General features: G+C 41.8%; 1 protein-coding gene across 7 annotated transcripts in view; it reads left to right on the forward strand.

Moving 5' to 3' along the window:
* Positions 1 to 8,833: 8,833 nt before the first annotated feature.
* The window catches only part of MAGI2 (membrane associated guanylate kinase, WW and PDZ domain containing 2), a 770,610-nt gene continuing 756,683 nt past the window's right edge, over positions 8,834 to 22,760 (forward strand). For all 7 annotated transcript variants that reach the window (XM_075774424.1, XM_075774656.1, XM_075774500.1 and 4 more), the window contains exon 1: positions 8,834 to 9,451. In XM_075774424.1, the coding sequence (XP_075630539.1) occupies positions 9,151 to 9,451 (301 nt within the window). In that variant the 5' untranslated portion in view covers positions 8,834 to 9,150. The remainder of the gene's footprint in view (positions 9,452 to 22,760) is intronic.

Below are 22,760 nucleotides of genomic sequence, written 5' to 3' on the forward strand. Positions count from 1 at the left end.
GTCACACAGAATCACTGAATTGCTGAGGTTGGACAGGACCTCTGGAGGTCACCTACTCCAACCCCATTCTCAGAGCAAAGTAGAGCAGGTTGCTCAGGGCTGAGTCCCTTTGGGTTTTAAGTGCCTGCAAAGCCGGAGGCTCCACAGCCTCTGCACAACTTGTTCTAGTGTTCAAACACCCTCAACTTCTGTTACATGCTCAGAAAGTGATCTTGGAGCTATGGATCCTGCCTGCTTTTGCCCATATTACCTATGACATCTGGATTATAAACTGTCCAGAGCATGAACCATCTCTTCTGATGTAATTGCATAGCACAAAGCTCATGGTGACAGTAGGAGTCCTATAAGAAATGCAAGTAATACGATCTGCCTGGAAGATCATTTAATTTGAAGGCCAAAGTGAAAACAAGGCACATCCCAAATCAATACATATCACAGTGTCTTGGGGAAGTCATTTGATTCTTTTTAAAGTTCCTTCTCGTGACAGCAGTTCTTTCCTCCTTCTCCACCTTATTAAAAAACTTGGTTTAAAATTTAAACACATGCTGTTATACAATGCATGATTGTATGATCATGCTTATTCCTCATTATTAACTTTGGGGTGAAAAACAATGGAGTGAAGGACATCATGTGGCGGCAGCAGAACCGTGGATTGGAGGCACCAACTCATACCTCATTAGCTGAAAGGGACAGAAAAATATGTGTTACTGTCTTCAGATACAGCAACCCAGACCCTGGCTATGTAAAGAAAGAACAAGACTTGCAAATAAAGGAACCTTATGTGAACAAAATACCATCATGGCATGCAGGTTTTGAGAGCTCCAACATTATTTAGGTACAAGAAAACCAATATGCTTGTCCTTGAACGAAGTCTCTCAGACTAATTAATCTGCAGGAAATTTCCAAAATAATCTAATTGTTCATGCAGTGTTTCTTTTTCAGGTGTGTTTCTAACTACACAGTCAGTTAGTAAGAATCTTTTCCCCTTTGAATAGTGATAAAAAATTCAGCACCTATGCCAGTCTAGCAATCCCAGTATTTCTTTCATTCCCAGCTATCGTATAACAAGGCAATGATAAAGCACAGTATCTTTTCCTCCCAGCACAAGCAAATACATTTCCAAAGACAAAATCAGAATAATCTGACTTTTGAAACTTTTAAAATCTATTTTTATATTGTATGTGTTCAACACAAATCTCTCAGGTGAGCTCAGTAAGAAGTGAATTGTGCCTGTCTTGCTTCACGAGGTGGGGCACGCTTCCTCCTTCACATGCAGCGCGAGTGCCGCTCTGAGAGTTTTCCCTGGGATAAGCTGGGGTTCTGTGGTCGAGAGTCTCCAAATATTCCTGTAGATTGTTGACTCGACGTACAATTTACAGGAGCAAAAATCTCAAATTGGAACGCTGATTGAGTCTTCTGTCTTCAAATCACTCGATTTAGGTCATTATATCAGCTGAAGACTTCGCCTTTTTTCTGAAAAGTCACCCGAGAACAGACCTTCAGCACTAGTGACCTGGCAATACAGCGCAGACCTATTTTGTGAGCTACTATTGACGGAAGCACCTATGCAGAAATATTCTTCTTGAGTCTAATGTACAACCAGTAGCATGACTGAGCATGAAGCCATATTCTGAGAATAATGCCAAAACTGCGCAAGAATGTAATTCAGCCTCCTTGAATGCACTTTTGTTTATTGTCTCAATTCCAAAGCAAAGCCCATCATGTGCTTTTAAGCATGCGTGCACCGATTCCAGGACTATATAAACAAAACTGAATAAAACCTCAGCAGTGAGTTTTTATGAGAACGCTGTGCATATGTATGGTGGCACAAATGCCCTTATGCCACGTCATTCGGAGCACGCTCTGGGTGTGGGGCAGAGAGAAGGGCTTCTCAGCCTCTAAGTTTACCTTAGTATTCAAGTTTTTGGAGTATTTATATATCGCTCTGGAATGAAGTCCTGGTAATTCAAAAACATTTTCACCACTAACCTCAGTGTGATGGTACTTTTACCTAAACATGCATCCATCACTAGATAATCTTTCAACATAACCAGCTTTTGGAAGCAACCTGAATGTTTTTGCAATTGTGAAAAGCATCCCCAACAGGGAGTTGAGACTGGCTGGATCCTGGTCCTCAGCAGCCTCTGACCCGGCAAGGGATGCCCTGTCCCTCCAGCTGCCAAGGAGCAGCACAAGTTAGCAACTCTGTTGGATTTAAGCTCGGCAGAGCAATGAAAATAAGACATCATCCTCACCCAGCTAAATTCTCAAAAAGCTTCGGGCTTACCAAGGTAAAAAACTCGAGAGTTCGGCCAGTTCAGTGCTTCGGCACCACTTGCACAGAAGCACTAAATCGATCCAGGTGTAAATCTTTCCTACGCAGCTTCGCTCATGCTTGGCCTCTGAGCAGTGACCTCTGAGCATTGGGTGAGATTGTGCAGGTATCATTTTAGAGCTATTTTCTCTAAACTCCTCCCTGTACCATGCTTTAATATTTATGGAAACATATCTACAAAACATATAACCTTTTATAAATTTCCATGGTGATGCCTGTGTGAAAACATGCTACTTCTAACTTCAGAAGTATTTGTTAATTTTCATGACAAAAAGTCTTTGTAATCACATTAAGCGCAAGAATTTTGGCAAGGAAAGGTGCTTCCTCTCAAAGAGATGAGAGAGACGTGCAAATAAGATTCTGAATGGACATGCTGTCACAATTTCACATGGAATATGAACAATACATCCCTAGAATAATATGCTTTCATTTTATCTTTTATAAGTTCATAAAATATTCATCTTCTTTCCCAGCTACACTGTGAGATCAATCTCAGCAGCACTGTTAGTTCATACGAAACGTAAAATGAAACTGATTATAGATGTGAAAGACGAAAGCCTCATTTCAGTCTAATCCAAGGGAAATGAAAATGCAACAAGGAAAAAAGAATTCAGAGAATAGGTCTTTTGTAGTTTGTTAACCTAAGATATCATCATGTAAGAGTGATAACTAAATTTTTAGAGATATTTTAATTGTGAAATAAATCACTGAATACTAAATATTATAATGGGAAATGAAGATACTAGAAATTCAAATTCAGTGAAAGATACAGGCTAATCCACATCATTCAGTCGTAATACCCTAGTGCTAGCCAATGAGCCTTACCAGTGGGTACAGGGGAATTTTAGCTAGCGAGTGCACAAACTGGTGCCATGGTGGTGGAGAAGTCGTCATTCCAAACCCAGGCAGCTACCCGGCCACTTCATTCGATATTCTTCAGACACCCAGCCACCACAGCCCTGCGTGCTGCGAGGATCTCGGCAGCAGTAATTCACTGCGCGAGCCTCACACTTCTCTTTCCATTCGCAGTAACAGATATTTGTAGGTTTGCTATCTTTCCAGTGGCAGGCCAAATTTAAAGGATTATTTTCTGATAGGGTATTCTGTGCAGTTTTGTTTCTGTCTTCCTCTGTGTCCTATTGTGGGTATTTAACGGGATGCAATTTAAACTTGCCTTTCTGTGGAAACAGGCCATCATTTGTTTATTTTAACGGCTCTTACCGAATTTATTTTCACAGCCTGTCTCCCAGAACTTTGTCCCTGGGGAAGTTTTTGACCTCTAACAAGTTTTCTGTATCTCACCTTAATCACCTCATGAGCAGCTAGCAAGAGCAGCACAGGAAGTATATCATACTGAGGTCTGACAAGAAAAGAGAGAAAGGAAACTGGAAAAGACCACATTTAAAACAAACACCAATACAGAGATGATCAGGAGCAAACAAAATGTCTCCTACTATTTTATAAACTCATTGTAAGCTATACTATTTAGATGAACTCCTGTCTTTAATTTGCTCTTCATTCCCAAAAACTGCATTTATTTTTTCAGTACAGGCATGGAGACTATTTTCTTCACATCCAGAAGCAATCAGATTTGCCTTCTGCAAGAGCTATTGCCGTATCAGAAATTCTCTAATCGGTTGAGAAAGCTGAGTATTTCCCATTACTTTCCATTCTAACCAGACATATGTTTTACAAAGCTTTGGAGTCTGCAATTAAGAGTTTATTTTGAAGCACTGATGGCCAAAACTATGGAAGGTTTTGGTCTAAGGCTTAAAAAAAACCCCTCAAAAAATCCTTCTTTGGCTTTGTAGTAAAATAAAACATGTATTTTTTATCAAACCTTTCAGAATGTGGAGGACTTGGGAAAAGAGGTTTTAGATAAATGGCCTGAGGTTTCAGCTTTTCTGAAACAACAGTTCTCAAAATCTGAAGCCAGGAAATGGAAAAAGATTGTATTAGTAATAATACAAGGCTCATGCTAGTAAAACTAGGCTCATAAAAGATGTGAGTGAAAGTAGTAAATATCATAACAAACATTTAGTGACTTTTGGGTGAAATTTGCAACTGCAAAGGCTAGGAATTTACAAGTTTTATCCAAAGAAAGACAGGGCTTAGAATATTCTCAGAATCCCAAGAAGAACATTTAAAACTCCCAGCAGAAGACAGTGAAAGTGGCTGAGACATTCTGGAGCTCCACTGGTGGGAAGATTAGCTACTACAATCTTCTCAGGCAACTAAGGGCATAGGCAAAATTTTTGTGAATTCAGATTTAAACATCTGAATTCTGCCCAAGTCATAGATGAACATATGTCCTGTGGTGGAGTTAGTTTGTAGTATCAAGAAGCCTCACGTAAGAATAAGGCTATCGGTTAGCTGACATGCTAAATAGAAAACTGCAAGAGAAAAGAGAGATTATGGCCATACTAAAATGGAAAACATAAGAGATGGCAATGTCATGTAGTTAGCATCCAGTCACACGGAAAGCATATGCCAAAGATGGAAATTTAACGTCTTCTGAGTTCGAGTCCAATGTTATAAACACAATTACAAGGCAGAGAACTCCATTCCTGCATAAATAATAGTAGATAATGGATGTATTTTCCTTTTTTTTCCACTTTGGCACATGCAAGACATCATTTTCTAGTTGAGGAATTCACTTATCCAAAAACGTTGCATACTGAAAATACAGACAGAATTCAGTTACTTTTTTACTGATTCTGTAGTGTTACAGTAGGAAGGATTACTTTCCAGCTATAAAATACATTTATTTACTGGTGTCTCACACTCCAGCTTACTCATGTGCTCAGCTTCACTCCCAAAAGTACAGTGACTTACTGGTTCCTGTGTACCAGATTTAAAGGGATAATAAAAGGCATTTGTGTTGTATTTGTTGAACGTGTTTCATTATGTGCTGTTGTTACTTTTACCCATACAAAATTCCCAGTGTTAGATACCCTTACATCCACACTCAAGACCGGTTCATGCCCTCCTAGGATGAAACCCAACAGAAGGGACTAACAGCAAAATCTCGGCAAGTCACAAAGTCTTTTTCAGGCTCTTCAGGGGCCGGGCAGAAAATCTGCAAACTTGCCCCCTCAGCCACGCACTGGCACACTTGCTCTGTCAGTGACAAGGATAATCTTGTTTTACAGCAACCTATCACCATAAAAATGAAACAAAGTTATCCAAAAGAGTGTAGCTGCCGCAAAAGGCCTTTATATGAGGTTTAATTTCCTCACAATATATTTTCAATTAGAAGACCAAGGGAAACTATTCATTTCCATCAGTGTCCTTACAGCCCTAAAGCCCGAGAACATAAACCAGCGATGATATGATGGCAAGACTTTATCCATACACAGTCAACCCCCAATTCTAAAAACTTATCCCCGTGACAAGATAATGCTGCAGTGAAATATATCCCTCTGTCATCCTTCAATTGCAATATCCTTCACTCCATCCTCATCTTAACAGGTCTGACCTGCCATTCCGCTCACCAACATTGGTTTGTCTCTAAACCTGCAAATTGCCGTCCTTTCCTGGTATGGTCCACTCCGTTTTGGGAGAACTGCTAAGGCTTCTTCCATATGCCCCCCACCTCTCTGCCAAACTGCAGATGCCTGCACTGGGGTCTGGCTCACATTGCTGCCCACCTTCAGAAGGCAAAGTTCTTCCAGCTGTAATTGATCTCCCTCTGGACCACTACCTCCATCAGCTCTATGTGGTATTATTTTAGATGAGTACAACTATCTAAAGCAGTTAGAAATGAAGAGTTCATTCAGCTTGATTCATTCACAACACGTTTTAAATCAGAAATGCTTTGACTCGTAGGCCCTTTAAAACGGGAGTTTGTGCCACCTATTATTTAGCAAGGCATCCACCTACTACCTAGTGTTAGTGTCATCTGACTCAAAATGGTAACAGGCACTTAAAAAATTCTCATCAATAAATTATGGGAGACCTCTAAGAAATAGGAAAATAACACCCAGAGGATTCCCTTCCCCCATCTCCTAGGAATATTTCAAATATTAATGACATCTATTTCCTGATATATTTCTTAAAAGCTGTATTTTTGGCAGATGCCCTAGTGTTGTACATATATTGTGGTAAACAGGAAGTTATTTAGAAATTTACTTTTAATTATCAGAGAAATCAACAACTGCAGTGCTGTACTAGCAGAATGACTGAAAACTCTAAATTAAGAAATGGTGACCTCTTTACTAGAGTACGTTTCAGTAAAGCAGAGGACTCATCAAAGAAGTGACAGTAGAAACGTTTAGGAAACGGAAGGATAACAAGATGTCTTGCAATTCCTCTTTTTAGCCGTTCGCTTCCTACCCCACTTCTGAACTAAAAAGCATGACAAAATGCAAGGGCAGAGCTACAGAGAGAAACAAACCTACTGACTGTCTTGCTCTCTTTCCAAGTGTCTTAGCCCACCTCTGTCTGGACCAGAGACCCTGCTCCTGCTGGCAGAAGGCCACTCCTGATGGTCTTTGGAAAAGGAGACCATTACTGTAATCCCTGTCCCACCAGCGAAAAGCTCTTTGTACCTTCCAGTCAAAGTACCTTCCAGTTCCCCTCCCATCTTCAGCTGTCCGTGCTTACGGAACTCTTTTATTTCCAGTTTTGTGGGGTCTTGGTTTTGTTTTTTTAATTTATCCCACTTTTGTGAAGCCCCTCACATATAGAGCTTTGCACCACTGGCCAGGCCCACACAGCAAACCAGGTGAAATGACTTGCAGGATACAGACTTTAGTAATTTCTCATTGCTTTCTTCCCCCTGCACGTGCCTGTTCCACCTCTGAGTGCACAAGGACGTTGAACAAGTAATTCTGGGAGAACATGAACTGAAGAACCCTGGTTTCCCACAGACTTATAGTGAGGCTGATAATGAGCTGTAATTGAAACTTTTCTCATTACCAAGACATTTATATGGTCTCTCAACCATGTGAATCACTGTTTAATAAGAGGCAAGTTCATGTTACAGCCTTTGGGACATTTACAGGATCTCTCAGCCCTACCCAGCTGCCTATTTTCATGAAATAATTTAATTATATTTGAGATAGACTTGGGTGAAACTACCCAACAGCTTCAAAAGTTATTGGAGAAGGAGACACAGCCAAGCATGATCGCATAAAGGCCTGTTTCCATAGGAACCTAGAGGGAAAACAGCAATACAATTTGTGAAAAATTTCATTGCGGACTCACTTTAATTGAAATTTTAAAAATATCTGACCAGCTTTAAATCACGTGCAGTAACACACGCTACATTTCTCCCACCCTTCTGCATTCACTGCCCCGTCTGCAGACCCCTGCCTTCACGTATCCTGCTCTGCTATATGTTGCAGGCACAAAAACTACACTTCTTAAAGTCAGGAGGTTGCTCTGCCTGTATTTTGTCAATCTCCCCTTCAAATGGAAACTACTTTTTAGGCAAGGCAAGCTTCTCAGAAAGACATGCCAACTGTTATACTCTGCTGCTTGCACACGTGTTAGGCATATGACAGAACTAATTAAAGGAGAGCTGAAACCAGGACAGCGGGTTACAGTATCACCTGCTGAACAAAATGCATGGAGAACTTGGGCAGAGCCGAGCTCTGGAGGTTGGAAATACTGTCAGTCTTTGGCCGCCAAGGTCACTTGGGGTTTAAAGCCAAGGAGCATACGGCAACCTCAGTGAGGGTGGTGAACATCTGGCAAGTGATGGTAAGCAGATTTTATAGAAAAAACCTGCCCCTTCTCTCTTCATTACACCCTCTTCAGGACGCATCGCCCACCTAAGCTGTTAGCTCCTGTCTCTTGTGGCCACAGTAACCAGCATTAAAAAATACACGCACATACAACTCAGTAACTGAAGTGCGAGACCTCCAAATGGAGGTAAACAGCTCTGCGTACATTTGTAACGTCGCGATCTTCGAAGTACGCGGCAGTCTTTTGCTTTTCCGGCCACAACCCGAAGCCTGCCAGTCGCTGGACCCCTCCTGCCATGAGCAGCACAACTACTGGACCACAGCATCCCTCTTGCTCGCCACCTCGGCAGGCTTCCCCAGCTCCAGCAGAGTACACGCTCAGGACGCTGCCGGGTCACCCCGCCGCTGCGGTCCGGCGGGGACTCAGCCCGCCCCGGAGGGGGGAGGCCGGCCGGGGGGAAGGCAGCCCGGGAGGCGGCGAGGGGCGCCCGGGGCTCCCCGCACCATCTTGCCCCCGGCCGCCCCCTCTGGGCCGGCGAGGGGGCGGCGGGAGCGGGGCACGGACCCTGGGTCGCCGCTCTCCCCGCCGGCTACCTCCCCTTCCCCCGCCCGGGCCGCTCTCCGCCTTCTGCCGGCCGTGCCAGGCAGCCTCTCTCTCGGCCTTCACTACCGGGTCAGGCGAGGCGGGAGCGGCGAGGCAGCGCCCGCCTCGCTCCGGCACCGACACCGACACCCCTCCTCCTCCTCCTCCTCCTCCCCCCCCCCGCCGCGGCCGTCCCCTCCCTCCTCCCTCCCTCCCTCCCTCCCTCCCTCCTCCCCGCTGCCAGTTTCTCTACAACTAGTACATCCACGCACAGGCAGGGTCCCGGCCGCCGCGGCTGCCATGGATATCAGCTAAAGCCGGACGGAGAGGGCAGAGAGGCGCTCCCCGACCCAGCTCCCCAGCCCCGCGGGGCCGCCGCGCCCTCCCTCCCGCCGGCCGGCAACAGCGGCGGCAGCTCCCCGCCCGCCCCGAGCCTGCCCCGGAGGAGCCCGGCTGCCCCGGGGAGGGGGGGGGGAAGAGAGGGAGGGAGGGAAGGAAGCACGGAATACAGGGAGGGAGTCGGGCAGAGCATCCCCACGGCAATGTCCAAGGGCTTGAAGAAGAAAAGCCACTGGACGAGTCGAGTCCACGAGATCGTGATCGTGAGGAACCCGGAGGGGCAGCTGGGCTTCGAGCTGAAGGGGGGCGCCGAGAACGGGCAGTTCCCCTACCTGGGGGAGGTGAAGCCCGGCAAGGTGGCCTATGAGGGCGGCAGCAAGTTAGTGCCGGAGGAGCTCCTGCTGGAGGTGAACGAGACCCCCGTGGCCGGGCTCACCATCAGGGATGTGCTGGCCGTGATCAAGCACTGCAAGGACCCCATCCGGCTCAAGTGCGTCAAGCAAGGTAAGGCGGGGACGGGCCCCCCCTCCGCCGCCCCCTCGGGGGGAGGCCAGGGGCAGGTCTGGGGGGAGCAGGGGGGGAGCAACTTTGTTACTGCAGTTTGACTTTCCCCCTCCCCGCCGGAGCCGCCCCCTCCCCGCCGGCGGGGGGAGGATGCGAGCAGCGCTGCGCGGTGCCTGCAGCCGGGCGAATTAAATGTGCGTCAGTGACAGCGCTTCGCCATGCCGCGGGAGGGGACGGCGGGGGGGGGGGGGGCGGCAGCGCCGCCGGGCAGCAACCCCCTTCCATGCCCCATCCGCCGCCCGCCGCGCCCCGCCGGCACCGGCCGCCCCTCCGGCTGCTGCTGTGGGCGCTGCCGGTGGGGCCGGAGGAGCGGCCGGGTACGGCTGCGGAGCGGGGCTTGCCCTTGGCTTCGCTTCGCTCCGGGCGCCTTGGCTTGGAGGCAGGGGCTTGCCGCTGCGCGCCCGGTCCCGGGTGGCATTACGGGCGGCTTTAGCATCTCTTAAGTGTCATTAGCGGAAAAGTCATTCATTTGATCCCAGGCGAAAGCGATCGCCTAATCCTCGGGAACGGGGAGCTCACAAAAAGTGGGAGAGGCAAGAAGAAACTTTTGGGAGAGAACGGTCTACTTTTGCATCTCTTCTGTTTCTCTTATTTATTTTTGAAGCACTGTAATAGGTTAATGCGTTTCCAGGAAAGTCAATAGAGAAGAGACGCCACAGATGCTGTTTACTTGTTTGTTTCTGTCCTCGTTAAACTATGCTGAGTTGAGCTGTCTGCAGCTGAACGCTTGTAAGGAGGTTTCTGCTACCCCAGCAGCATTGCTGAAGCACAGGAGCTGCGAGCGGCTCTGGGAACCAAGTCTGTAGGTGCTCCTTGGACGTGGATGGTGCGGCGGCTGTACGTGTATTGCTCAAGTACGCATTTCAACCGGGCAGTACGCTCAGCCATTGAAAACTTGGGGATTTCTGAGGTGGGAAGATTTTGATGCCGTGCATCAGAGACGCTTGTGCTCTGTAACTATAGCCGGCAGCCTTTGCTCAGAGGACATACAGGAGAGTTCCTCTGACATTTGGTATAAATTTGTAATTTAACTTCTCCATTGTAATTGGTGGTTTATTGTTTAAAGTGTCATTTGTGATACTTCTGAATGCTTGAAGGATATGCCAATTATTAGTTTATCCAAGCACAACAGAATCAGTAGGAAGAATTTGACTTTCTTTCAGGCCTTCAGAATGTACTTTATGATATATTCAGTTATCTACATGAGGTCAAACCTCTAAATATAGATATGATCTGAGATTTTTCTATTTGTCCTTTTGGGTAAGTTGTGCAATATGTTGTAGATCATATTTTGAATAGTCAGGCAATGCAGGCAGACACAATAGTTTATGTGATAAGCGAAGATTAGGAAGGAGTATAATGGATGCTGTCTTGCAGTATAGTGTCATCTCTGGGCACCTAAACTCCAGGAAACCTGCTCTGTAGTTTCCTCTTTTTATTAATATTTTTAGTGTGAGTGGTCGTACTGTGATGGGATTCAAAAAGAAGCAGCAGTGGAAATGTCAAGATAAGGGTACATTGTTAAGTTATTTAAATTCTTACTTTTTTTTTCAGAAATCCTATAGATGCTTTACAGTAATGCCAATTTAAGGTTACGTTAATTTATTATGTGAAACAGTCTCTGTCCCACCTCTTCACTGTTTTTCTAATATTTCTCTTTAAGTCAAAGCAATCACCAGTGATTCATTAATGTGTGCACCCTTAATAAAGATATCTGTCATACATGAATTAGGGACATTAGTCAGGCTTTTAGTCTGTGGATTACTGCAAGTTTCTTGAATGAGACATGAATGAGGATGAATTCTAAATTCCGCCTGGTTTATATATATACACGTGTATCTCTGAGGAGTTTTGTTTCAGTGTGTTAACACACTACACTTCTGATGCGAGTACTCAAAGCACTGGCCAGATGACTGCGAGTTTGGAAGTAACAGTTCTGCATAGATTCTTGGAGTGAGAGAGACTTCCTGGCTGGAATAATCTTTCTTGTGGTCCAGCATCCTTTACTTCGCCAAAGGGAGAGGCCTTCAGGATCCAACTTCCTATTTTTTTTTTAAAAAAAGGTGAATGGTTTGTGTATTTTCCCACCTGACTCCTCCTTTGGTGCAACCCAGTCTAACCCCTGCACCCCCTTGGTTACAAAGCCGCATCTACGTTGCACTAACAATTTACTATTCCCTAACACTACTTTGCAGCAGTGTGTAAGAGAGAAAAGGCTGGGCAATAAAATCTTTATACATTTTTGTAACTTTTGTTCTCCTTTTAATTATAAAACACCTTTAGTGTGCTGGAACAAGGTTAATCACTCCATTATCATTGTTTCCGCATAATTTATCAATGATATCTCTGTAAATTAGAATAGCATGACCTTGAATGCACCATGTGACTCTAGCTGCTTCTTCAGTGCTGCCTAGGAATGCAGTCAGAGAGAGAAATGTGGAGGTAGGACATGACTATATATAATGTGATGCTTAAGAGACTGTGAGTATTTCTCTTGTTTGAAAGTTTTGATCATTCAGCAGTGAAAATTCACTTGTAGATCAAATCAGGGAATGGCTAATTCAGTTTACTGGAATTAGCTTAGCTGTTTTGAAGTACAGAAAATAAAGGTGTTTTCATGATTTTTCATTATGTTGTATTTGATTAAACACCCCCCTCTTCAAAATAAAGAAATACTTCATCTTTTATCACGTTATGAGGTGAAATACTTCTTTAAAACAAGTCAGATCGAATATTGCTGTTTTACGTGAGCTGAACATCTTGAGCTAAAAATATTAACTTAGAAATAACAATCATATAATGTAGGAGTTGCTGTATATCATCAGGAGGAGTAAACATCATGAGAAACTAATTAGCACTTTCACGATATGATCTGACATAGAAGTCTCCTAAGTATGACACCAAATAAATAAGGTTCGATGCAGGAAATTATTGTCTGTTTTTGCATGGGGAGAAAAGATTGTAAGAACCATTATTGTTATTATTTTTTAATCCTAATTGTAAGAGTTCACAGAGAAGTATTCCTTGGAGACTATTTCCTGTTTGGTTTTTTTTTGCAAGCCACTTATTGAGCTACAGTTGGCAGAGTCACAGAGATTCTCTTAAAACACATGGGGTCAAATCGGCCCAGATGAAGTCAATGGCAAAGCTGTCCTTGACATCAAAGAAAGAAGGCGGGATTTCCTCTGTAAAGTCCTGTGCTTTTTTGAATATATACCATTTCAAGGGGAGAATTTTGTACGGCAGTCAAATTAGTCAGGCATATTTGCAAATGTTATGCATTCTGACCTTCTGTCTCTTTGGTGAAGAGAAGAGCCTTACTGTTTCTGAAAGAAATACTTCTGAATTTCAAATGTGATTGTTTCTACATGCAGAACAGTTTAGATTAAGTACTATCTTCTTCCCACAGAGGCACAGATGCGTAGTTGTAAAAGTAGCAATGTGTGAAGGAAAGGCATCCTTAGTTGGATAAGTAATCGCACTGAGGAGAGTCATGTGAGGAGCAGTGTTGTCTCCAGTTCATCACTGCAGTCTCAGATCTCCAATAATTCCCATCAGTAGGCGACGCAGGTCCATGATGTGCATAGACTCCAATACAGCTTTGGTTTTACTTTGAAGAGTTGTAGGAACAGCCCACTCAGTTGTATTGCATAAACCATGATCTTTATTCTTTGCATGGAGTTATAAACTTCCACAGATGCGCTCAGCAGAATCCCAGTGTACGGTCTGAAAACATGGATTTCAGAACCCAGAAGCATTGCAGCAGACTTTGGCCCGGAGCCGCTGCCTGACGCATCTCTTCCTCAGGGAGGATGGTTTGGACATACTAAGTAACCAGGTGATCTGACTAACTGAGCAATTTAATTTAGTTTTAGAAATATTTAGTTGTATGACCATGTGAAACTAGTAGTTGAACTGAAGAACATTGATACTTTGTATTGACACTTTCTAATGTCTGATTTGACTCTAAATTGTCAGACTTTAAGCTTCAACTCATAATGCTTTAGCTCCTTATGCAAAAAGGCATTTAGTACACATAATGTAAGCAGGGACTTAAAACCAATTTTACTTTCTCAGTCTAATCATTGACTTAGGAGTAGTTATATGCTAAACTGTTTTGCTGACTATAGATGGACTTGGGCATATTTGCACATGCTTTCCCCATCAGGAGAAGATTTGGACCCTCTTTAGGATGGACACACGAGGGCCGTGTTTGGGCGGACTGCAGGACCGCATTCTCCACGTCCTATTCCTGGTAGTGGCGACAGCGGTTTCCCAGTGAAGAGTAAAAGGACAGGACAGTACTGTCCCAGCACCCAGTGAATTGTGGCTCAGGGATTTAGTAGCCTTATAGTGTTTTTTGTTTTGTTTTGTTTTTCCTTAATGAGTTCATCCATGAGTTTTGCAATTAAAACCTGGCTTGCAGTTAACTTTTTTTTTCTTTAAAAGTCTGTGACAAGCCTGTTGACAGAGAAGTACAGGAATGTTTTGGTTTTCTAAAGTTTATCCCTGCACATGTAAATACCATGTCAGCTGGTTAAAAAGGCACTATTTTTCTACGGACATTTTCAGACACATATTCCTATGTATAGTTATGTTTTTAAGAAATTTATTTGGTTATTTAAGTTCATCAATAATTATCTTCTACGTTCATTAAAATACTCTGTGCATATAGATTGTCTTTTTGTGTTTTTTCTTCCTGGGAATCAATATATACTATCTTCCAAGACGTGAATGTTGGATACAATTTTCTTCACTAATATAAAGAACAATATTTTACAATAGAAAGTTGCATGATTTTCCCAAATAAAAAAAAATTACAAGGGTTTTAGAAAAATCAAACCTGCATGGTTGCACTTCTCGTATATAATGCAAAGATAGTCTTTGAAAATAAACTGTACTTCAGACCTACTCTTTTTTCCTAACTTGCGCTCCTTAGGATTTTACTAACTCTAGAAATTAAATTCAGAGTTCTCTTTTTACCATTACTTTATGTCGTTCTTATGCTTGTCCATCTTAATTTAAAGACCATCGCAGCTACATGACTTCTGACTCATGTAGCCAGTGATTTATTCTTCAGCTCCTCCAGAGAGATTGTGATGTTTCATGTCAGGAACTCTGTGTGTTCACTGGCAGTAGAATTATATTCATCAGTCTTATTCCGTCTCTGAGAGTTACAAAATGTGCCATTAAAGGATGGGGCCGGGACTTTGTTAGTGCATCATTTCCTTGAAAAAATGAAATAATTGAGAGTGCTCTGCTTAGTTCTGTTGAGTCGCATATGGTAAAGTTCATCTCACACTAACACCTGCCCATCTGTTGAAACTGTTGACATCAAAGGAAGGTACTGGTATGAGGGGGTAAAATTACCTCTGACTTGTTTTATGCATCCTATAACCTTACCTGCATTAATTCAGTGCTGCATGAAAGGTATGGATTCTGAGCTTTTGCTTTCAGTGTTTGTGATCCTCTCCTTGCTCCTTATAGATGAGGAGCTCCTTTCATGACATGAAAGAGTTGATAAATTATTCATCTACATTTTTTGTATACAAGGAAGGGTATATACATGGAAAAAGTGCTCCTTCGGAAGGGATTTATGTGAGGAGGTGGTCATAACTGTGATTTAGAAAGGGTGATGGTGAGGAAAGTGCTGCAGTAGTTGTAGAAGCAGATGTTTCTTGTTCTTCTCTCCCTCTTAGTGGTACAAACAAATAAAAAAAAAGGGAAACTTTTTCTTTTTGCTGGAGAGCATCAAGACAAGGGTCGAAGAATATAATGCTGTTGCTTGACTCCTAACATTCTGGCATTAGTTTTTTTATCTTCCATACATATAATATATGTTTATAAATAGATGAGTTTACATATACATCTCTTTTTTTTTTTTTTTTTTTTGAGAGCTATGGGTAGGACTTTTTATCTGTAGGTTGAGAGTGTGTAAGACTGTGTAGTATTGTACACAATAATATAATACATGATGATATTTATGGGCTACAGTACTAATGTAGAATCTTTTTCATATGAGTTTTGATACATATATATAGATGATAGTTACAATGAACCCATTCACTCTGATGGCCATGCAATGTGCAATAAGGCACAGTATTCTGCAGTAGGAAATAAAATGATCATAAACTTTAGGATAAGAGTAACTAGATGCCTACCTAAGCAGGTGCAGTCTATAGCTCAGAGTTTGAAGGTATTGATTTCAGTAGCAAAATGCCTATCTTTGGTTTTTGTTGCTGAATGTCATTGAAATGTTGGCCTGAACTGAATTTTCTAAAATCACAGGGGCTCTGATCCCAGCAGTATCTCTTCAGCACATCTAATTTGTTAGAAATCAGCTTTCTTTCAACCTCATGGAAATCTACCCAGTAAGAAGGCGTAATAGTCTTGCTGGCCATTTGTCTAGCTTTCTCACTGTAGGCTGAAGCTACCACAGTGGAAAGTGGGATAGCAGACAGAAACAAGAGAAAAGGAAGAGAGCAAAGGGCTTTAACAAAAAGGAACTTTAGCATTCCTAAACGGGACAAAAATTCTCATTGGTAATTGATAAGCTCTAAACGAGTACTTATTTTTTTTATGGTTTAAGTGTTCTTTTAACATTAGCCTAAAAAATCTCATTTATTTAAACCTCCTATCCATTATTTGTACTTTTCACTAGAAGCTTAGTTGACAGAAGGCTGTTGTTTGTGTCTATCTGCCATGTATTTACCCTTTTACAGTGTGTAAATGAACCGCAAATGCATTATTTCTGAACTCTCAGTCAGCACATGCAGATTGCTAGGATCCAGACAGCTTAATCAAAAGGTATGTTGCTGTCAACATAGCACTTCCAGGTGTCTTCTCATTCATATATAGGTTATGATTAGGAATGTATGAATAATGCTGTTTCACTCTGCTTATCAGCTTCAGACGTTTCTCTTTTGATTATTTCCACAATGCAGGAACTCACAGCGAAGGAAAGTAAGAACAAGGAACAAAATGGAGAAAGTCCCAGGAAAAAAAAAATCAGAAACTGTTAAACTAAAATATTACAGCTTTTAGAAATCACGTGTTCTGTCATACTCAAGAGATCCCTGGGGAGATTCTCCAGCACAGGGAACATCAGCACAGGGAACGTGCATTTCATAGGTCTGTTTTAGTTTCTCAAAATATGTTGAAAACTTGTGCTGGGCTAATGCTGACCCTCTAAGATACCCATGACTGAATCATTCCAAAGGAAAAAATGTATTCTTTCTTCTTTAGCGGAAATCATGAGGTTTTCTTAATGCATCTGTGTTTCTGTCTCAAGTTTTCACCAAAGTGGGGTGAAACAAGGGTGGCCCCTGAGAAATGGGGGAGAAACACATACTTGAGTAGGATGACTTTTGTGTATGTGTGACAGTCATACAAAAATGGAGATTTACCAAGTGGTGTTTAGCTACCATCATGCCAGAACTGAGTCCCTTGCTGCTGAGGCGGCGCCTTGACCTTGGCTCACTTTCTGTATCCTCCTTCTTTGCTACTGAAATGGTCGTGGTGTCATTGACCTTCAGAAGAAGTGCTGGCCCACAAACACTAGGTAACTTCTACACCTTTCTTTTCAGACCTCCAAGCTTGGGAAGCAAGGGTTAGAGTTCAGGTGTTCAAGACCATGTGAAAATAGAAGAAAAAACCAAGCGTGCTTATGTTTCATGGTTTGCAGACAAGACAGAGTGGCTATGTCCACTAGCAGAAAAAATCCATAGATGAAATAATGCCTGCTTACATTTCTATATTGCATTTTTCTGACTCTTGAATCATCCTTGGCACAGATCAGTGTACTTCAAGGAGCTTCCTCCAATACTTTCTTACAAACCATGGAGCCCCACCTGCCACCAGTGTCCTTTCTTGCCTACTCTCCAGCTTTTCTGCTGCTGAAGCATCCTTGTTCAGGGCTTCTTGTGTACCTGGAATTAACCGACACTTTCAAGTAATGCATCTTTCAGGTCTGGCATTAGCACCAACTAGTTTATTCTGACCAGTAAGATATTTCTACCCTCTATGCTCAAATTTACTTCAGAAAGCATGCAGGAACTTGTTTTGACCCAGAGTTTTGGCATTCCATGATTCCAGATCATTCGTGTTCTGATGGGAGCAGGCCTGGTATAACAATTTCCTATTGTCCCTGGTCTGGGAGATACGTGACACAGCCTTGACAACATATGGTAGTCTCTATAGCCAGTCATGGCAGTCATTTCATTGAATTATCCAGAAATATTAAATTGTTCACAGAGTCCCCGGATTATCACACTGGGAGCCAGGGTTTTCCTTTGGAAGTCTGTTGCGTCAGACACTGAGAACAAAATTGAGATCACTCACTGTCTGCAGAGTCATAGTGAGTTTGTTTGTTTTTAAAAACTCAGAAGAAATACTGTGTCCTCACTATGCAGAAAAAAAATCCAACCAAAAAACTCCCCAAAACCATAAATAAATTTTATAGTTATGAGTAGTGCTGATAGATTTGCTATGAATAGCAGAACAACTAGCAAATTATAGTAGGAATATAATGAGCAAAATTTTCTACAGTGTATACTAGCAAGTAAATTGTATAGCTGTGTTAATGTAACATTAGTATTCCAGAGTGGAAGCCCTTCCTGGAAACAGATAAAACTCATCTTTTATTACTTATCTATTTAATCCTGGTATCTTCATATCTCACATTGTCCTTGCATTTGTCAAAATGAAATGTGGAATATGATTTGTTAGATTGCACATTTTCTGGTTTTTGGTTTTTTGTTTTTGGGGTTTTTTTAATTAAAAAAATTATTCCAGCTTTGTTTCCTTCATGGCAATCACAAATTAATCTGCATATTTCTGATAAAATATATCTATTTCATAAAGTCACACCTAACTCATGCTACAGAAGCTGAAAGGAAACAGAATTAGGGCATCAGTCTCATTCCAGGACATCTGTTTAACATGTAAGTTCTTACAAAACAGACATTTTTTGTTTGCTTGATTTTAAACTCATATTGAGAACCGAGGAACGGTCCTATTTGTACCCCATATGAGTGATACTGAATAGTTTCTAACGTGTTGCATTCACATGGCTGGTTCTTTAACTAATATGAAATGAAATGAAATGTCTGTGTTAGTTTCTGTTATTTCCTAAGTCCTTTGTGCTAAATCTGCATTAATAAATGTCACATAAGCCTCTCTCATGCTTCCAAACTGGTACGTTAGTATAAACAAGGATTAATCCCATTATATTTTAATTCTCTGTCCTTGTATTTTTATAGGAACAGCATTTTATTTTTCAAACTTTTGTTGCAAACTTAATAAGCTACTAGAGGACCTAGGTGCTCCCATCATGGAAGTGCGGTCCTCGTGGAGCAGGAAGGGCAGCAGCTGCTCAGCTCTTGTAGCAGATGGAGGCAGGAGGTGACACCTTCTCAGTTCAAACTATCAGGGGCTTTGGTTAGGTAAAGTGTAATTACCTAATTTCCTGCACAGCCACTACACTATTCTTTTGCAAAACTCTCCTTGAAGTTCAGTTCCGCTGAGATTCCTACTCTGCAGTTGGCAGTATTAGCTGGTGTGCTGTGACTCCTGCTCATTATATTGACAGTGATTGTTTTTGCTGGTATTTCTGATTTCTCTTTCTGTGTGGGTTTGTTATATCTGCCTGTTGTCTCATGCATAAAGTCTGAAACCTTTTGGTGAGAGGAACTGCCTTTTTGTTATAGCAACTAGTATGACAATTTCAAGTTGGGAGCCTCTAGTTTCTATGGCAATATAAGGAAGTATTCACATTAAATTCAGAGTTAGCCATAATGACGTTCTTGGTAATAGTTATTGGAAATATTCTGTATCATTTTAACATAGGATCTGTAAATCAAATTGACAATATTTTGGTCTTGGTGATAGAAGCTGTAAAGTGGATCAAAGTTGAGCGATACAATTTAAGAGCGGATACCTAGTTACGACTAATACAGAGCTTCTATTATTGGTAGCACTGGTCTGTTGTCTCATGGTCCTTCCATTACAGCTACTGCTAGTGAAACCTGTTCAAAAAAATCTTAGTTGTACTGTATATAGAGAATAAATTTCCTGAAGAATTTAGTTTTTCCTTTTATCTGCTCCATTTACTTGTGGAAGAACATCTTCCCGCTGTAAACTTCTAGAAGAATTACTGGAATTTCTGATAAGCCAGTAAAAAGAGCTTTTTCAACACTCTATTTGGTCATTTTCCAGTAAAAAGAGCATAAAAGATTTCAGGAAAAGAATGCATCACAGCACTGGAGGTTTTGTTGGAAAATAAAGTAAAATCAAGATGTTGGATTTTCTTAATTAAAATGAAAAGTCAGTAATTGAAATATTAATTAAAAGGTCTTTTGGATTCATATTTATGTTGAGTTTTTATATTATGCCTGTGGTACTTACGTACTGAAATACTCTTCAGAACAGATGAACCCATAAAATTCAAAAATGTCTCCTTTAAATATGTGTGAAATATTGTAGGGGGGTGTGTACAGTTAATCTGACTTGCAGAAGTATAACAGCTGCTTTGCCTTGGTAGGGATTCATGTCCATGTGCATGTTTTAAGGGCAATAAAATTAATGTTTCTGAATGTAAAAGTTGGAGAAACTGAAGTTTTTTGGGTTTGTTTTTTTTTTTTTTTTTGCATACCTGACAAAGCACCTCCTGCATGTGAACAGAGCAGTATCAGTTTCTCTTAGGAAATGTAGCAGATCTAATTGGGATCCAGTAGTGTTCTTTTGGGTCAATAGTAAATAGATTTCTAGTAAGTAGTAAGCAACTTTCTCACCAATTGCAGCAGGAACTGGTTGCAGTGAGCTGCAGAATTCCTCCCTCTGTATCTGCACGTTGTTGGCCAGCGAATGAGGAGGATGCTGCTGGGAAGGAGATTTGCAGCTGAGACATTAAAACAGAAGTCTTCACATGTGTCCCTCTAGACACTAATATTACTCTTGTTATTAAACTATCTGAATAGCTTCCAGATTCTAAAAATACTTTACAAAAAGAGCTTGTTCAGACAGCCCCGACAGAGAGCTACCCTTGGTGTCCTCACCAACCTCAGTGAATTGCAATGTGGGCAGGGAAGCTGGGACGGCATAAAACTTACTCGCATCTTTGGCCTCCTGATCTAGGCTATGAGATACTATTCTTAAAAACTCTTGGGAAATTGCTGCATTTCACAATTGTAGTGATTATATTTTAATCATGTGTGCTGTCTTTTTATGCTTTTTTTTAACGTTATTTAAAGCCTGTCTAGCTTTTTAGAAAGAAAGGATCTATGTAAATATGTATGGTTTACCCATAGAACTGGCACTGGGTTTTTCCAGTGCAATTACTTAGTTTTTGCTTTTTAATATATATTATTTCAAAAATTAATCTCTTAAAACATGAATTTTATTATTAGTGTATCAAGACAACTGAAATCAGATCCCGTGGAGACAGGTACTACAAGCTGGCAGTGAGAAACAGTCGCTGCCCCAAAGAGTTTCTAAAGGCTAATTAGACACAGCGGAGAGGTAGGAAGAGACAGAACCGCACGGTGGTGAAATGACTTGCCAAAAAATCTCAGATCAATCAATAACAGAGTGAAGAACCCTGCAATGTAATTTAAAAGTCTGTGCAAGCAGTATTGCATCCAAGTAAAGGCACACAAACTGCAAAAAACCCGTCTCCTGTTCAAGTGAGGATTTCTATTGATTGCTTGAGTAAAATATTTTTGTGGGTATTTATTTTAAATTCCATGACAAATCCCGTGTAAAGCAGAACGTTTGTCAATAACAAAGAAGCACAAGCGTGCAAAGGTCTGTACAGAGGAGAGAGTGTGATGGAATGTTGTCTCCTAAAATAAAATGCGTTTCAGAAATCATTGGAAGTGGTAAAGTGTAGGAAACCAAAGTAATATACATTTATATATTTTAATGAGATATTTATGTTTTTTTGCAGTGCTAATTGGACATGTAGGTACATCAACCACACTGTATAAGACATTTATTAAAATTTTTCTGGCCTGTTAAAGCCTCTGCCTGACAAGTGGCAAATTATGAATAATATGTGTGGGGGTTATTTTGGGGTGTTTATTTTTTTCCCACTTTATTTTAAAAAAACTCCTCATTTGTTTTGGAAACATGAGAAGTCCTAAAAAATGCTACCACAGGCAAAGTCTGGTTTGCCAAGTGATACGTACAAAATACTAATTAAAACCACCGTGGGATTGCCTCACTTTCCACAATGCTGGGGAGTTCAGATCGGCTTCGCTGGATGGTGGCTTCTTTCAGAGCCCTGATGTTGCCATCTTTAGACCCAAACTGACTGGCATTATTGGCAGAATCCTAGATTTAGCCCAACTTGCAAAAAGTTAGGGCTAGGGTTTAGAGTTGTCTGATGACATCCCTCCAAATTACTGAGAAGTGAGACGGTCCTGATGTTATGAGGGAGGGCTCCATTGAGGCATTTCTGTTGCAGTTACACCAAAGGTTATATGTCATGGCTCTCTACTCTTGTCCCTCTGTGGAGAGTTGTTGGTCCTCTTTGTGCTTTTACCTCCTTCTCTTTGGCATCCTTTTCTCATTTCTCCCAGGAAACTCTTCCCTCCCACTCCCCTTGGAGAGGCTGGCACGAAGGAAAGGTTGGGGTACTCCCTAGCACTGATGTGGTGTGAGGAATGTCTGCCTGAGCTGCTGGAGTATGTTTCACTGTGAGGATCCTCTAGAAGGTCTCCATGTCCTCCTCTTTCACTGCCTGGGGCCTGTGTAGAGTTCAAGAGACAATCAGTGAGATATCAGAGCAGGATTTTGCCTTGTACAAGCAACAAGACTTAGGTCTTACTGAATCCACCCTCCTTTTCAGGAGAACGGAGTTGCGTAACATGAAGGATGACATCCAGCTGAGGTTCTGCAATCTTTTTTTTAAGCCCCTTTTATGTACTGTCATACTTCTAGGTCCTTTAAATACAACTGGCACAAGCCAGTGCAGCACGTTATGGACACCTGAACTCATGAAAAAACTTCATGTCTCCTTTTAACAACCACGTAATACTGTTCAGCACCTGTAGTCAGTCTGATAGGACTTTGGTCCTGAAGTTGATCATGAGCATTTACATTATTAATCCATCAAGGCTTTTCACAGGTGCAGTCATTTGTAGGGCTAAGGACAAAGGAAGCCTTGAAAAGCTGATGTCTCTGGCCTGAAAAAGGGCAGCTCGTTCACGGTGCATGGCGATACTACGCAATAATTTGGTGCAGAAAATGT

Source organism: Balearica regulorum, chromosome 1, assembly GCF_011004875.1.
Source record: "Balearica regulorum gibbericeps isolate bBalReg1 chromosome 1, bBalReg1.pri, whole genome shotgun sequence".
In the NCBI taxonomy this organism is placed as follows: Eukaryota; Metazoa; Chordata; class Aves; order Gruiformes; family Gruidae; genus Balearica; species Balearica regulorum.